The sequence below is a fragment of the Trachypithecus francoisi genome, unplaced genomic scaffold (genome assembly GCF_009764315.1).
Source record: "Trachypithecus francoisi isolate TF-2019V2 unplaced genomic scaffold, Tfra_2.0 Lachesis_group13, whole genome shotgun sequence".
Taxonomy (NCBI): Eukaryota; Metazoa; Chordata; class Mammalia; order Primates; family Cercopithecidae; genus Trachypithecus; species Trachypithecus francoisi.
Window position 1 is genome coordinate 69,405,321 of NW_022681458.1, and position 16,328 is coordinate 69,421,648.

Genomic DNA, 16,328 nt, shown 5'->3' on the forward strand with positions numbered 1-16,328 from the left:
GGTACCACTGCAGTGGGGTGCTGCTGAAAAGATACCTGAAAACGTGGAAGTGACTTTGGAACTAGGTAACAGGCAGAGGATGGAACAGTTTGGAGGGCTCAGAAAAAGACAGGAAAATGTGGGAAAGTTTGGAACTCCCTAGAGACTTGTTGAATGGCTTTGACCAAAATGCTGATTAACGATATGGACAAATCCAGGCTGAGGTGGTCTCACATGGAGATGAGGAACTTGTTGGGAACTAGAGCAAAGGTGGCTCTTATTATGTTTTAGCAAAGACATTGGTGGCATCTTGCCCCTACACTAGAGATTTGTGGAACTTTGAATGTGAGAGAGATGATTTAGAGTATCGGGCAGAAGAAATTTCTTTTTTTTTTTTTTTTTTTGAGATGGAGTCTCGCTCTGTTGCCCAGGCTGGAGTGCAGTGGCTGGATCTCAGCTCACTGCAAGCTCCGCCTCCCGGGTTAACACCATTCTCCTGCCTTAGCCTCCCGAGTAGCTGGGACTACAGGTGCCCGCCACCTCACCTGGCTAGTTTTTTTGTATTTTTTAGTAGAGACGGGGTTTCACCGTGTTAGCCAGGATGGTCTCGATCTCCTGACCTCGTGATCCGCCCGTCTCAGCCTCCCAAAGTGCTGGGATTACAGGCTTAAGCTCTGGCAGAAGAAATTTATACACAGCAAAGCATTCAAGAGTTGACTTGGGTGCTGTTAAAGGCATTCAGTTTTATAAGGGAAGCAGAGCATAAAAGTTTGGAAAATTTGCAGTCTGACAATGTGATAGAAAATAAAATCCCACTTTCTGAGAAGAAATTCAAGCCAGGTACAGAAATTTGCATAAGCAACAAGGAGCCAAATGTTACTCCCCAAGACAATGGGGAAAATGTCTCTAGGGCATGTCAGAGGTCTTCATGGCAGCTCCTCCCATCACAGGCTCAGAGGCCTAGGAGGAAAAAATAGTTTCATGGGCCAAGCCCAGGGTACTGGTGCTATGTGCAGCCTAGGAACTTGGTGCCCTGCAGCCTAGCCACTCCAGCTATGACTAAAAGGGGCCAAGGTACAGTTCGGGCCATGGCTTCAGAGGGTGCAAGCCCCAGGCCTTGGCAGCTTCCATGTGGTGTTGAACCTGCAGGTGTACAGAAGTCACGAGTTGAGGTTTGGGAACCTCTGCCTAGATTTCAGAGAATGTATGGAAATACCTGGAAGTCCAGGCAGAAGTTTGCTGCAGGGGCGAGGCTTTCATGGAGAACCTCTGCTAGGGCAGTGCAGAAGGGAAATGTGGGGTTGGAGCCCCCACACAGAGTCCCTACTGGGGCATCACCTAGTGGAGCTGTGAAAAAAGGGCCATCATCCTCCAGACCCCAGAATGGTAGATCCACTAAGAGCTTGCACCGTGCACCTGGAAAAGCCACATACACTCAATGCCAGCCCATGAAAGCAACCAGAAGGGAGGCTACACTCTGCAAAGTCACAGGGACCGAGCTGCCCAAGACGATGGGAACCTGCCTCCCACCTCTTGCATCAGCATGACCTGAATGTGAGACATGGAGTCCAACGACATCATTTTGGAGCTTTAAGATTTGACTGCCCTGCTGGATTTCGGACTGGGGCCTGTAGCCTTTGTTTTGGCCAATTTCTCCCATTTGGAATGGCTGTATTTAACCAATGCCTGTATCCCCATTGTATTTAGGAAGTAACTAAGTTGCTTTTAATTTTACACGCTCATAGGCGGAAAGGACTTGCCTTGTCTCAGATAAGACATTGGACTGTGGACTTCTGAGTTGATGCTGAAATGAATTAAGACTTTGGGGGACTGTTGAGAAGTCATGATTGGTTTTGAAATGTGAGGACAAGAGATTTGGCAGTGGTCAGGGATGGAATGATATGGTTTGGCTGTGTCCTCACCTAAATCTCATCTTGAATTATAACTCCCACAGTTCCCATGTGTTGCGGGAGGAACCAGGTGGAAGGTAATTGAATTATGGGTGTGGGTCTTTCCTGCGCTGTTCTCTGACAGTGCATGAATCTCACAAGATCCGATGGTTTTAAAAATGGGAGTTTCCCTGCACAAGCTCTCTTTGCCTGCTGCCATCCATGTAAGATGTGACTTGCTCATCCTTGCCTTCTGCCATGATTGTGAGGTCTCTCCAGCCATGTGGAACTATAAGTCTAATAAACTTATTTCTTTTGTAAATATACAGTCTCAGGTATGTCTTTCTCAGCAGCATGAAAACGGACTAATATACATACCTAATAAACGTATAGCACAAAATACTATTGCAGAATCTGGGAAAGATGGTCTCCCTCATGTATTCCCATTTCCATTAGTAGCATCACTGTCCACCTCTTCACCCAAGTCAGGAGCCTCCCTTTCTCTCTACACCTCCACATTCCATCACCGTCAGTTCTAACATTTTGCCTCCATCTTGTGCACCATGTACCTCATTTTCCCTCCCTATCACCTACACTTATCTACCCTACCCTCTAATCCGGATGCCCTTTGGAGGGAGGGCCTCACCCCTTTCAATGTGCATCACCAGATCAAAGAGAGGGTGGGAGGAGGAATGCCCCCAACAGCATCTGGGTGGTGGGCTTAGAGGGAAGGGCTGTGGGGCTGAGAGCTGCATCAGACACCCAGGTGCGAGTTGGAGAAGCTGCAAGGCAAAAGCTCCTCCCTGCATTCCTTATTCCTTAATGGCTGGCTCGGCCCCCACCTCTCTTCCTTCCTCTTCTGATCCTTCTGGGTGGCACCTATACAACCATGATGGGCAAGCATTGAGCCCCAGAATCACAAAGAACTGGCCCAGACATCCAGCAGCTTTGTGACCTTGGGCAGGCTGTTGAATATCTGGCCTCTGAAATGAGACAAACCACAGCACTAAGGAGAGGGCAGTGTGGTGAGTGCCGGTGGGATAACGCTTGTGACACACTGGGTACAGAGCTTCCTGTCGTAGGTGCCCCATTGCCAGCAGCCACTCCCGCTCTTCTTCCACCCTCCTGGCTCACATCCCACTGAGGGGCTAAAACCCAGTGCGAAGTTTGGGAATTTGTCACTACATCCCTCTGGCTCTCAGGTGAGAAGGCAAACGTACAGGGCAGCAAGGGGCAGGCTGGCAAGAAACTCTGCCCTGTCCTCCCTGAAAGACTTGACTCTGTGCCATCACTTCTTTTCTCTTTCCTCAGTTTTCTCTTAGACTCTCGTAACTTTTCTTCCTTCACTTTTATCATCCTCCTCACACCTCTGTTCACATGTGCGCCCAGCAGAAGAACATGCAATTTGGAGGACGTCAGACCTGAATTCAAATCTCAGTTTGCCCACGTACACGTGTGTGGCCCTGGGAAAGCTGCACCTAAGTCACTGAGCCTTGTTTTCAAGCCTTTGGTAAAACAGGACACAAATGCCTAAAGATTAGTTCAGTTAATGTCCATGGAACCCCTCGCACGAGCCACACAAGGAAGGCACTCAGCAATGATTGTTTCTGGTCTCTAGGGGTAGGAATTCCAGGTCTCTCCTTGCTCCTCACCCATGGCCTTCACCCAACCCCATTTCCCCCCTCATTGGGGTCTATTATGGTTAATTGTATGTGTCAACTTAGCTAGACAATAATGGCCAGTAGTTTGGTTAAATACTAACCTAGATGTTGCTGTAAAGATATTATTTAGATGTGATTAACGTTTACAATCAGTAGACCTTAAAGTAGATCACCCTCCATGATGTGCGTGTGCCTCATCTACTCACCTGAAGGCCTAAGAGCAAACAGGTTTTCCCTGAGGTTTCCCAAAGAAGGAATTCTGCTTCTGCCAATAACTCTTACCTGAATCTCCAGCCTGCCAGCTCTAGACTTCAGACCTGCCAGCCCCCGAAATCACGTGAGCCAGTTCCTAAAAATAAACCTGTCTCTCTCTCTCCATCTCTATCTCTTAGTGCTTCTGTTTCTTCAAAGAACCCTGACTTGTATGGGGCACTACTCGGCCATGTTAAATAATCCCCCAGATTTACCACATTGCTAGTGGGCAGACACCCAGAGCCATCACAAGGCCAGCATGGGTAGATATGGCAGTTTTGTTTCTCCCTTGCAAGCATCTTGGCATGGAAGGGGGCTCTGCCATCTTGGTCATTCTCCTTAGCTCCTTTCTCCCATGTGGCTAGACCATGTCTGGCCCTCAGAACTGGCTGCAAGGCTGGGCCCTGTTTATCTCAGGATGTACTCTAGAGGGCTAGAGGGTGTAGGGGTCAATAAGCTTTCTCTTCCTTTTATTTTAGTGATACAAATCCATCCAGAAAACTCTGGTTGAACATTGTGGGATGAAATACATAAAGGAAGTAGTAAGCTGGCTTTGGTATTAAATTAATAATTCCTAACAACTAAAAGAAGACCGAGCCCAGCTTAGGAAGTTCTCTGCATTGGTTTTGAGGTCAAAATTACAGGTAAATCTAAAATTAAAAGTTTTGTTAAAATTGTTAAATCTGTAGCTAATAACCCTGCTAGGATGCCATGGTGAGAGATAACTGGTCAAAGGCAAAATTCCTGAAACCCCCGGCCAGATACTATTTTAATACCATCAAAATCTCAGCCAGCTTTCACATCTGGTGTGTCAGCACATAAGAGCTGGTGTTATTTATCATCCCCTTAGGCACATCTGCTCTTCCTTTTCTGATTTGCCTTCTCTCTCCTTCCTGAGATTTCCTATTCTTTCTTTTCTCCTCCTTAATTCTCATCTTACTTCTCTTTCTTCTGTTTTGTCACATTTCTCTTTTTAGCTTCACTCTCTCCATTATCACTCATTCAGGACCCACTCTAGCTGCAGGAGGAACTGAGCAGAAAGATCCTGCTGCAGGCCCTGTCCCCAGGGCACATCTATGCAGGTGAAACCTGGGGAAGGGAAGTACCAGGAGCGGCTCTGAGCAAAAAGGCCCAGAGAGTCCCCACCAGAACAGCATCCACAAGGTAGGAGATATGCAGAGAGGAAGGACATGGGGCAATCTGAAAGGATGACAAAAGGCAGGGAGAGAGGGAAGTTGCATGTTGCATCATGCTTCTTAAGAGTCAAATGGCGGAGAGCAGTGGCGAAGAGCATCTGCTCAGGTACCTGACTGCCTGGGTTTTAATCTTGGTTTCTCTAATTTCTAGATATAATACTTGAGGTAAGTTATTTAACCACTCGGAGACTTCATTTTCTCATCTGCAAAATGAGAACAGTAGTACAACCTACCTCATGGTTGACTTGAGGATTAAAGAAGTAAATAAATACCTGTTAAGTGCTTGGAACACTGCCAAGTAAACATCCAAGAAGGATTGGATAAATTATATATGGATAAATATCTTGGTTATACTGGATATGGCAAATATCCAAGAAATGCTAGCTGTTCTCCTTCCCATTTGAAACCAAGGCAGCTTACAAGAATCAAAACCCACCTCTCACCTTGACTGTCTCTGAAATCCAAGAGAAAGCCAACCCCGTGAGAGACAGGAAGAGGAAAAGTACCATCAAAGTTGGGCAGCACAGGTTCCACGCTGTGTCTAATGGAATTTTCATGCACTGATGCACAGAAAGAGTATACTATGGATTACACAGGATTTGGACACTGGCCTGAGAATGTAACCATCCATTACAATGGGTATCACCCAGGAAACTACACTGCAAATTCCAAATGCCCACCTTACCAGCAATCTTTTGGGACACCACTCCATTTTTAAGATGGTGACTACTCACAACTTCAATACGCATACAAGTTCCTAAAAAATGTAAACCTCAAATTTGGTGTGTCATGAATTTTTCTCACATTTGAAGTGTGCTACCTATGAAAAAGGCTCCAAAACACTGCCTTAAATATGATACTTGGCAGAAAGTTACTTGTCCCTTTAACTAATTCTTTAATTTTTTTCAGTAATTCTTTCAGATTTTACAATGAACTAATTCTTTTACTTCAGTTTTTTCTGAATCCTGAATATGTGGAAATAACACTTGGAACATTTTCATAGTGACACCTGATGGTGGCCTTTTATGGGTCATACTTTTCAGACTCGAGATTCTTGGCTCTAAACAGTGAGGTTGTGTACATTTTGGCCACATGTCTTAATGACAGAGCAAGAGTCACTGCAAATGTGAAAGAAGGCCCTGGGTTTGACTTTAAATATTCATATATTTTTTCTTTTTTTAATATTTTTCTTTCTTTTATAATTTTGTTTTTGTTTTTTTAATATTCATACATTTTATGAACAGAAAAAAGAATGAGCTTCATCTACTAGGATGCCAAACTCCTCAGAGGTGACTAATGAAAATAAAGCCAGTGCTGTACTTTAGAAGGAAAATAATATTATTAGCCTTCCACATTTGCAAAGACAAGGCAGAGAAATAGAGATTTTAGGGGGACTGCATCAACCATATTTCCCTTGCATCACCAGAGCTCCTACAAGGCCGATGAGGGGATTATTTCTAGGCTAAAGAAAATTCAAGATACAATGATGGAGAAAGGATCCAAGAGGAAACATAGGAAGACTTCTTCTCCTTCCTCTTCACTCATATTTCACCCTATATAGCAATTTGTGTCACATTGCAATTCCTTGCATTTCCAAATAGACTACAAGCTCCTAGAAAGCATCCAATGTGTTCTTGCATTTCATGTTTTGACACCTGGCATCACACTCCAATCAGAGAAGACATTCAATAGGTGTTTGTTGAGTAACTTAATAAAGGAATCAAACAAACACGGCCAAACCCCTTATTGTAGGAAAGAAGAAATGGACTTGAAAATGTAATTGTAATGGCATAAAAGACATAGGGATAATATGTCTTTTAAAAAAATAAATCCTACTTTCAAAAAAATAGAGCATATTACCTGGTGACTGCTGGTCTCAGACACTTTAACATCCAAAGACCCTGCCAAGACAGCATACCAGTTTGTTCCAATATCACCCTGGCGAAATACTGGGGAAAAAAACAGTGATATAAATATAACAGATACAACTTGATTTTACTGTAGGATCTGATAGTTTTTCACTGGTCCAAGCATGTCTTGGACCTAACTGAGCTTACCACCCTTCCCCTAACTCTTACCCACAGGAACATGACATGTTTTTCTTTACCTCATCTGTCAACAAAGCTATATTCTATTTATTTAATATTCTGTGAAGTGGAACCTTGTTAAAGAGAACTCTATCATACTTACAGAGCTGTAATAAAGATGATAGCTTTAAATGTTATAAGATCCTTTGAATTTAAGAAGAATTGGCTATTTCCCAAGACTATATTAAAAGCAATGTGTTTTCTAGACTAGCACCTCTCCTTTTAAGGTGACCAATGATTGATTTAAAAAACCAAAATCTGCTTTGTTTAAAAATTTTAACTACTATATTATCATTGTCCGTTTTCTTATTCTTTTTATAAATTCACTGCTTTTAAGCATTTGAATGACCCTCATCAGAAATTTTTGAACCTGATCTTGCTCCAAGTTTGTCCTCTCACAGAGAAAATATTTAGGTATTTAGATAGAACCATAGTTCCCATATCATATTAAGACTAGGTGTGGGAAAGTAATTCCAAAACACTGGTTCAAAAATTTCATGCAAACCAACTGTTCTTTTAAATATCCTAACTAAATAACTAGATGGAGTGATCTGATATTTTAAAATCCTCTTCACAGTTAAAGTCAGAGGTCAAGTAACTCAATGAAAAATCACATGACAGCTTGTGGGACAACTGAGTCCTGGCAAGGCTAGTGCTCACTGGAGACGAGCAAGCTTCTGGGAACCACAATTAATGATGACAAGCTGCTCTGCACTTCCTGACTAGGACATGCTGTGGAAAGGCAAAGAACAACAATGACATCCTACCAAGTGCAATGACAAGCTTAAGATGGGGTTGATGAGTTTATAGCTGGTCTCTCCAGTAACTCTGTTATTCCAAATCTTTGCGACTCATTTTAGAGTTAGGGTTTTGTCTTTTATGAAATTCTTGGCCCCAAAAGACGTTATTATTTGTCAATCAAATTCATGTTACACATGTTAGGAGATTCATTTTGAAAATGGCTTTTAGAAACATAAAATAGTTTTATTGCCAAAAGAATAAAGTTTCTGATATCAGTTTTAAAAGGCTGGTTGAAAATGATATGTATGGCCGGGCGCGGTGGCTCAAGCCTGTAATCCTAGCACTTTGGGAGGCCGAGATGGGCGGATCACGAGGTCAGGAGATCGAGACCATCCTGGCTAACACTGTGAAACCCCGTCTCTACTAAAAACTACAAAAAACTAGCCGGGCGAGGTGGTGGCGCCTGTAGTCCCAGCTACTCGGGAGGCTGAGGAAGGAGAATGGCGTGAACCCGGGAGGCGGAGCTTGCAGTGAGCTGAGATCTGGCCACAGCACTCCAACCTGGGTGACAGCGCAAGACTCCATCTCAAAAAAAAAAAAAAAAAAAAAGAGAATGATATGTATGGATGATTTTTTTCTTAACAGAAATGTAACTATGAGTTGGGTGCGGGGGCTCACGCCTATAATCCCAACACTTTGGGAAGCCATGGCAGGAGGATTGCTTGAGACCAGGAGTTCAAGACCAGCCTGGGCAACATAGCTGACCTGGTCTTTACCAAAATAAAAGAAAGTAGCTGGGCATGGTGGCATATGCCTGTAGTCCTAGCTACTCAGGAGGCTGAGGTGGGCAGATGGCTTGAGCCTAGGAGTTCAAGGTTGTAGTGAGCCATGATTGCACTACTGCACTCCAGCCTAGATGACAGAGCAAGAACTCATCTCAAAAAAAAAAAAAAAGAAAAAGAAAAGAAAAAGAAATGTAACTATGCTTCTATGTGTACACATAGGAGAACATTTTGAAGAATATACCCCAATTTTTTTTTTTTTTTTTTTTTTTTGAGATGGAGTCTTGTTCTGTCACCCAGGCTGGAGTGCAGAATGCAATGGCACAACCTCAGCTCACTGCAACCTCCACCTCCTGGGTTCAAGCAGTTCTCCTGCCTCAGACTCCTGACTAGCTGGGATTACAGGTGCCCGCCACCACGGCCGGCTAATTGTTTGTATTTTTAGTAGAGATGGGGTTTCACCGTGTTAGCCAGGATGGTCTCAATCTCCTGACCTCATGATCTGCTCAACTTGGCCTCCCAGAATGCCAGGATTACAAGCGTGAGCCACACTGCGCCTGGCCCACAAAATGTTAATGGTAGAAATTGTAGGTGATTTTTATTTTGTTGACTTTCTAAATTTTCTACAATAATGTTGTGACTCACCCTGTTGCTTTCCCACCCAGAACCACTCATGCCCTGTTGTCTAACTGAACCCAAGTTTTAGACAAGTTTCCACCCTCATCTATAGGGCGAGGTGTTAGCTCCACTAGGGCAATCATGATTGGTATAAATCAGTCCTGGTGATCCCATTATTTTTGCAAGTGATTGGTTTAGACTTAGGCATGTGATGCATTTCCGGCCAATGAGTCAATAGAAGAAGTCTGCTGGGGGACTTCTAAAACAGAGACCCAAAAAGAAATAGTCCTTCAGCAGGACATTTTTGTATCAATACATAATGCATCCAACAGCTGTAGCTGTCAGAATAATTTGGGACAAGTCTGAGGACAAAACCCAACACCTCAGAATGCATACAAAAACAAAAAATACAGGAAGGACCTGAAGCCTGAATAATTTCACTGAGTCACTTCACTAACCAACCCTGAAGTCATTCTACCTCAAGATTTCTTCTATATGAGTAATTGATTTTTTTTCTTGTTGTGTAAGTCATTGAATATTCAAATCAGTTGAAAGGGAGTTTTCTGTGAGTGCAGCATAAAGTATTCCAACAGAAGAACTATTACTTCTTTAATGAAAAAATACTTTTAAAAAAAATCCAACTGTTACTCTATCTCCCTGCCCCTTATTCACACCTGGAATAGATGATATAACTGGCATTCATTCAAAACATTACTATCAGCACTAGTTAAGAGAATTTTTACCTTAATATACTATTGGCCACACATTTCTTGATTAGAGAAAACAATTATTTGAATTTCTAAAGATATAGCTAAATGTGTGAATCATTGCATCCCTCCAGCTCCATCTAGAAAGTCAGTTGCCCTGGAAAGAACCATTTACGTTCTGTGAACAAAGGAGTTAGGGAAACACTTCTACATGGAACTGAATGAACAGACTAGAGGGAAATGTCAACTTAATACCTTTGGTTGAAGCTCAAATATTTAGCACATAAATACTCCATTTGCTATTTATCTCCACAAAATAACCACAAATGAGCATAAACCATACATGGAAATATACTACTCGAGTTGCATTTCTTACATGTTATTCCCTTTTCCAGATTCTCATAATAACCACATAAGCAAATCTGATGAAGGAGATTTGGGTGAAATTTCTCAAAAGCTTTAACTTCTTTCAGTCGAGTGAAGATTATATCCACATCTTCGCTGGATCGCTCCAATGGTCTGTATAGGGAGAAAAGGCACAAAAGCTATATCAGTAAAGATTTACCTCAAAGTGAGTCAATAGGCCTCATTTTTATTATATTCAAATTTACCCAAATATCCCAATTGTGAATATTTCATTGCAAACATTTATCCACCCCCTTACAGGTATTTCTAGGCTGATATAGACATTTCTGGAGCTTTACCAACTATTCACCTTAAATCATTACTATTGCAGATGCTACAGCAGGAGTCAACCTCAGAGTGCTAAGTTCAAGGTGATACTATGGTATAATGCTTAATCCCTTAGAAGCGCAAGATACATGAAAATGCAGATTTTACTAAAAATTGAAGTCTCAAACACAAATGCCTGCAGGGGCCAATGAGGTAAAGGAATTGAGTAGAAAGAGCAAGATATAAGGGGAAAAAATCTCCTCTAAGAAAACAACAGTGAAATCACAAAGACAAATAAGAAGTGACAGCCTCAGTGCTGGTGATTCTCCAGGGAATGGTGGGCATGAGGGTGAACTGCAAACATGGGACTGTCCACAGAGAGCAGCTCTTATTTGGCTGTATTCCTTCTTCTTAGTTTTCTGTGTAAATGTGAGCTCAGATGTTGTCAAATCTTCCCATTGTTCAAGGTAAATCTAGTTGTGTAGACATGTTTGCTTTTTTTTTTTTTTTGAGACAGAGTTTCGCTTTTGTTGCCCAGGCTAGAGTGCAATGGCACGATCTTGGCTCACCGCAACCTCCGCCTCCTGAGTTCAAGCGAATACAGGCACCCGCTACCACACCCAACTAATTTTTTGTATTTTTAGTAGAGATGGGGTTTCACTATGCTGGCCAGGCTGCTCTTGAACTCCTGACCTCAGGCGATCCACCCACCTCGGCCTCCCAAAGTACTGGGATTATAGGCTCACTTTGTTGCCCAGGCTGAGTGCAATGACACAATCTTGGCTCACTGCAGTCTCGACCTCCAGGGCTTAAGTGATCCTGCCACTTCAGCCTCCCAAGTAGCTGGGATTACAGGTGCACTCCACCACGTTCAGCTATATTTTTGTACTGGCAGGGTTTCGTCATATTGCCCAGGCTGGTCTCAAACTCCTGGGCTCAAGCAATCCTCCCACCTCAGCCTCCCAAAGTGCTAGGATTACAGGCATGAGCCACCACGCCCAGTCTGTTCATATTTCTTGAACACTGTGTGGGCCACACACACAAAAAAAAATCTATGGAATAGATCCAACCTGTTGACTGCCATTTCATAACCTCTGGATTAAGATAAATCAAAGAACCAAACAAAAATAAGATAGTTTTACAAACTATAGAAACTATTTTTTTCTTTTCTTTGAGCAATTTTCCAAGTCTGTTCCTTCCATGTGCTTTGCAGGAACCCACTGCTATTCTTGATAGATATTTCACATTACATAGAAACTATCATGTGTGCCCCCAGAGCATTCTGGGATCAGAGGAAACAAACTGGATGAGGATGTGACAGAGACAGGTAATGTTCACCAAATAGCCATGTGCTCCCCTGAATGTACTAGCCTCCCTTGTAGTTACGTTGGGGCTGGACTGTGAACAAAACTAGCATATATCTCTTCTGAGGTGAAACTGGTAAGAGCTGGGGGCCTCTCTTCTGCCTCTCTTCTTCAGGAACAACTTTGAAGGGTGTTATGGGTTGAACTGTGTCTCCTCAAAAGATACATCAGGGACCTGGTACTGAGCACCTGTGCATGTAATCTTCTTTGGAAATAGGGTCTTGTAGATGCAATCAAATTAAGATGAGGTCACACTGGATTATGGTTGGCCCTAATCTAATAACTAGCACCATTAGAAAAAGAAGGGAAATTGGACAGACAGACACAGGGAAAATAGCCACGTGGAGGTGGTGACAGAGATTGGAGTGATGCATCTACCAGCAAGGAACGCTAAAGATTGCTGGCAACTTTCAAAAGCTAGAAAGGGACAAGAAGGATTGTTCCCTAGAGCCTTCAGAGAAGACACGGGCCTCCCACACCTTGATTCTGGACTTCCAGCCTTCAGCTGGAATCTACCACCAGTGATAATCCTTTTGTGAATCTCTAATTTCCTTTTTTTTTTTTTTTTTGAGACGGAGTCTCGCTCTGTGGCCCAGGCTGGAGTGCAGTGACGCGATCTCGGCTCACTGCAAGCTCCGCCTCCCGGGTTTACGCCATTCTCCCGCCTCAGCTTCCCGAGTAGCTGGGACTACAGGCGCCCGCCACCTCGCCCGGCTAGTTTTTTTTTTTGTATTTTTAGTAAAGACGGGGTTTCACCGTGTTAGCCAGGATGGTCTTGATCTCCTGACCTCGTGATCTGCCCGCCTCGGCCTCCCAAAGTGCTGGGATTACAGGTGTGAGCCACCGCGCCCGGCCTGAATCTCTAATTTCCTAATGCAATGCATATTCTCACCTCTCTAAGGGTCATGTCTGGGACCTCCTTTATAGATCCTACAGTGCCCGAAACAGGGCCAACCATACAAAACCCCTTGAGTGTAATGTCCTACAGCGACCTTAAACTGAACTTCTCTTCTCTCCTACATCTGCTACTGCACCTGCCCTCCTTACTTCCATGCATGGAGTAGACTCACCCTCTGCTATGGTCTAAATAGCATAGAGGTGAGCCTACTCCTCTGCTATTTGGTCCCTCAAAATTCGTGGGTCGGAAATTTAATCACCAGTGCAACAACGTCGGGAGGTGGAGTTTAATGAAAAGTGCTTAGGTCATGAGTGCTCTGCTTTCATGCAGTATTTGTGGATTAATGAGTGGATTAATGCTGCTATAAAAAAGGCTTGCAGGAGTGGGCTCAGCCCTTTCTACCTTCCACCATGTAAGGACACAGCAAGAAGACTATGACCAGATGCTGGCACCTTGATACTGGACTTCCCAGCCTCCAGAACTGTGAGAAATAAATTTCTGTTCTTTTTGAATTACCCAGTCACCAGTATTCTGTGATAGCAGCACAAAACAGACCAAGACACTCTCCCTCACCGCATCCCAGTAATTTTACCTGCGAATGTCTCTCAAATTCATCCCTCCATTAATCCTTATGCCACTCTCTCATTGAGTGTGGATAAAGAACATGTGAAGCACAAAGCACATGTTGAGACATGAATCTGAACAGCATGGCAGTCCTATCCTAGGAGGGTTCTGTCTAATAATCAGCAGAAGCATTTTAAGCAGGGTAGTGGCATGATTGGATAACCATTTTGGAAAGATCACCTTGACTGTGACTACAGGCAGATGGGAGACAGTCAAGATCAACAGCCAAGAGGAAATTAGGAAGTTCTTGCAGTATATCAAAATGATGATGTGGTTTCTCTAATTATAGCTCACTCTAGGCTCCTTTCTTCTCCCTTCATAACGATGAACAGCTGGTCCCTAAGCAAAAGCTCCAAGTACAGAGAATTGATTTTCCTTAGCCTGGCATCTAATATCTAGGGCCTTTTTAAAAAATGACTTTTTAAAAACTTTCACTTTTAAAACATGTTCAAACAACAAAAGAATCATTTACAGCCCCTACAACTTGGTATTTTAAAAAATTAACATCCTAATTAAGAAATAGGCTAAAGACTTGAACAGACATTTCTCCAAAGAAGACACACAAATGGTCAACAGGTATGAAAAGGTGCTCATTGTCACTAATAATCAGGGAAATGCAAATCAAAGCCATAATGAGATATTACCTTACATCTGTCAAGATGGCTATTATCAAAAAAAAAAAAAATGTTGGTGAGGATGTGAGGAAACTGGAACCTTTGCACACTGTTGGTCAGTATCTAAAATGGTGTGGCTGCTATGAAAAACAGTTTAGAGGTTCCTCAAAAAATTAAAAATAGAACTACCATTCATCCAGATATCCCACTTCTGGGTGTTTATCTGAAAGAACTGAAATCAGGATCTTGAAGAGATATTCACACTTCCATGTTCATTTCAGCATTATTCACAGTAGCCAAGATATGGAAACAACCTAAATGCCTATCAAGAGATAAACGGATAAAGAAAATAATACATATATACACACAATGGAGTATTATTTACCCTTGAAAATGAAGGACATTCTGCAATCTGTGACAACATGCATGAACCTTGAAGACATTCTGCTAAGCGCAATAAACCAGTCTTAGACGAATACTGCATATTTCCACTTATATGAGGTTTCTAAAATTGTCAAATTCATAGAATAAAAGAGAGGAATGGTGGCTACCAGGGACTAGAGTGAAAGGGAAATGAGTTATTAATCAGCTGACCTAGAGTTTCAGTCAAGAAAGATGAATAAGCTCTAGAGATCTGCTGTACAACACTGTGCTTACACCCAACAAAATATATCATACACTTAAAAATTGGTTCAGAGGGTAGATCTCATAGTAAGTGTTCTTAACACACTAAAATAAAAATTTTAAAAAGAATTATTTGTAAACAAAGACACTGTAGAAGGTAGGATTATAAAGTGGCCTCCTACGACCCACGCCTTGTATAATCCTTTTGAGGCTGGGTGGGAGCTGCAATTTGCTTTTAGCCAATAGAATACAGCAAAGTGAAGAGAGATCACTCCCATGATTATGTTATGCTGTATGGCAAAGGTGAAGAGATTTTGCAGATGTAATTAGGGCCCAGAATTAGTTGACTTTGTTAATCGAAAGTGCGGTTTTCCTGGTTGGGCCTGACCTGATCAAGTGAGACCTTTAAACTAGGATGGAAGGAGTGAGAGGCTCTTTTGCTGGCACTGAAGAAGATAGCTGCCCTGGTTGCCCGAGAGGGCCACGTGGCAAGAAATGTGGGCAGTTACTGACTGACAGCCAGCAAGAAAACAAGGACCTCAGGCTTACCACTGCGAGAACTAAATTCTGCCAAAAATGATGTGAGCTGCAAAGAGGTCAACTGAGCTCCAGAAAGAAGCACCTCTTATTTATTTATTTATTGGTTTGTTTGTTTGTTTATTTATTTTCTTTTTTAGACAGGGTCTCACTCTGTCACCCAGGCTGGGTTGCAGCGGCGTGATTATGGCTCACTGAAGCCTCAACCCCCTGGGTTCAAGTGATCGTTCCACCTCAGCATCCCAAGTAGCTGGGACTACAAGTGTGCATCGCCACACTATTCTAATTTTTTTTTTTTTTTTTTTTTTTTTGTAGAGACAGGGTCTCGCCATGTTGTCCAGGGTAGTCTTGAACTCCTAGGCTCAACCAATCCTCCTGCCTCGGTCTCCCGAAGTGCTGCAATTACAGGTGAGCCACCACACTTGGCCAGGAGCACCTTGATTTCAGCCTTTAAGACTCTGAATAGAGGATCCAGACAAGCTGTGCCTAGACTCCTGCCACGTGAAAACAGACAGACAATACATGTATATTTTTTTAAGCAGCTAAGTTTATCATAATTTGTTACACAGCAACAGAAAACTAACACAAAGTTATTTTCTCACACTGACTAATTTCCTTATGTCCCAGCTTAGATTTCACTCCCTTCTTGGATATTTTCCTTACAACGTTTTCTCCTCTCTGAAATCCAATTGATAACATTTCTTTTTGACATCTAACCCCATTATTTATTATTTCATGTTTCATGCATATAAATTTTTTCTTGGAGAGACCTTCTGCTATGGTCTAAATGTTTGTGTCCTACGTCTCCCAAATTTATATGTTAAAATCCTAACCCTTAAAGTGATGGTATTAGGGGGTGGAGCCTTTGGGAGGTGATTCGATTGTAATGGCAGAGCCCTCATGAATGGGATTAGTGTCACTATAAGACTAGCTCTCCATTCTGTCATGTGAAGACACAGAAAAAGGTGCTGTTTGTGAGTCAGAGAGCAGCCCTCACCAGACACCAAATCTACCAGCACCTTGATCTTGGACTTCCTAGCCTCTAGAACTATGAGAAATAAATTCCTGTTGCTATAAGCCACC

General features: G+C 42.7%; 1 protein-coding gene across 4 annotated transcripts in view; it reads right to left on the reverse strand.

The window, feature by feature from the left end:
- RAPGEF4 (Rap guanine nucleotide exchange factor 4) overlaps positions 1-16,328 on the reverse strand; it is a 317,379-nt gene that overhangs the window by 252,650 nt on the left and 48,401 nt on the right. For all 4 annotated transcript variants that reach the window (XR_004441700.1, XM_033231107.1, XM_033231108.1 and 1 more), the window contains exons 2-3: positions 10,289-10,431; positions 6,838-6,926 (exon numbers count right to left, since the gene is read on the reverse strand). Coding sequence is in view for 3 of the 4 variants with exons in the window: in XM_033231107.1 (XP_033086998.1) it covers positions 6,838-6,926; positions 10,289-10,431 (232 nt within the window). In the remaining variant the exon portion in view is untranslated. The remainder of the gene's footprint in view (positions 1-6,837; positions 6,927-10,288; positions 10,432-16,328) is intronic.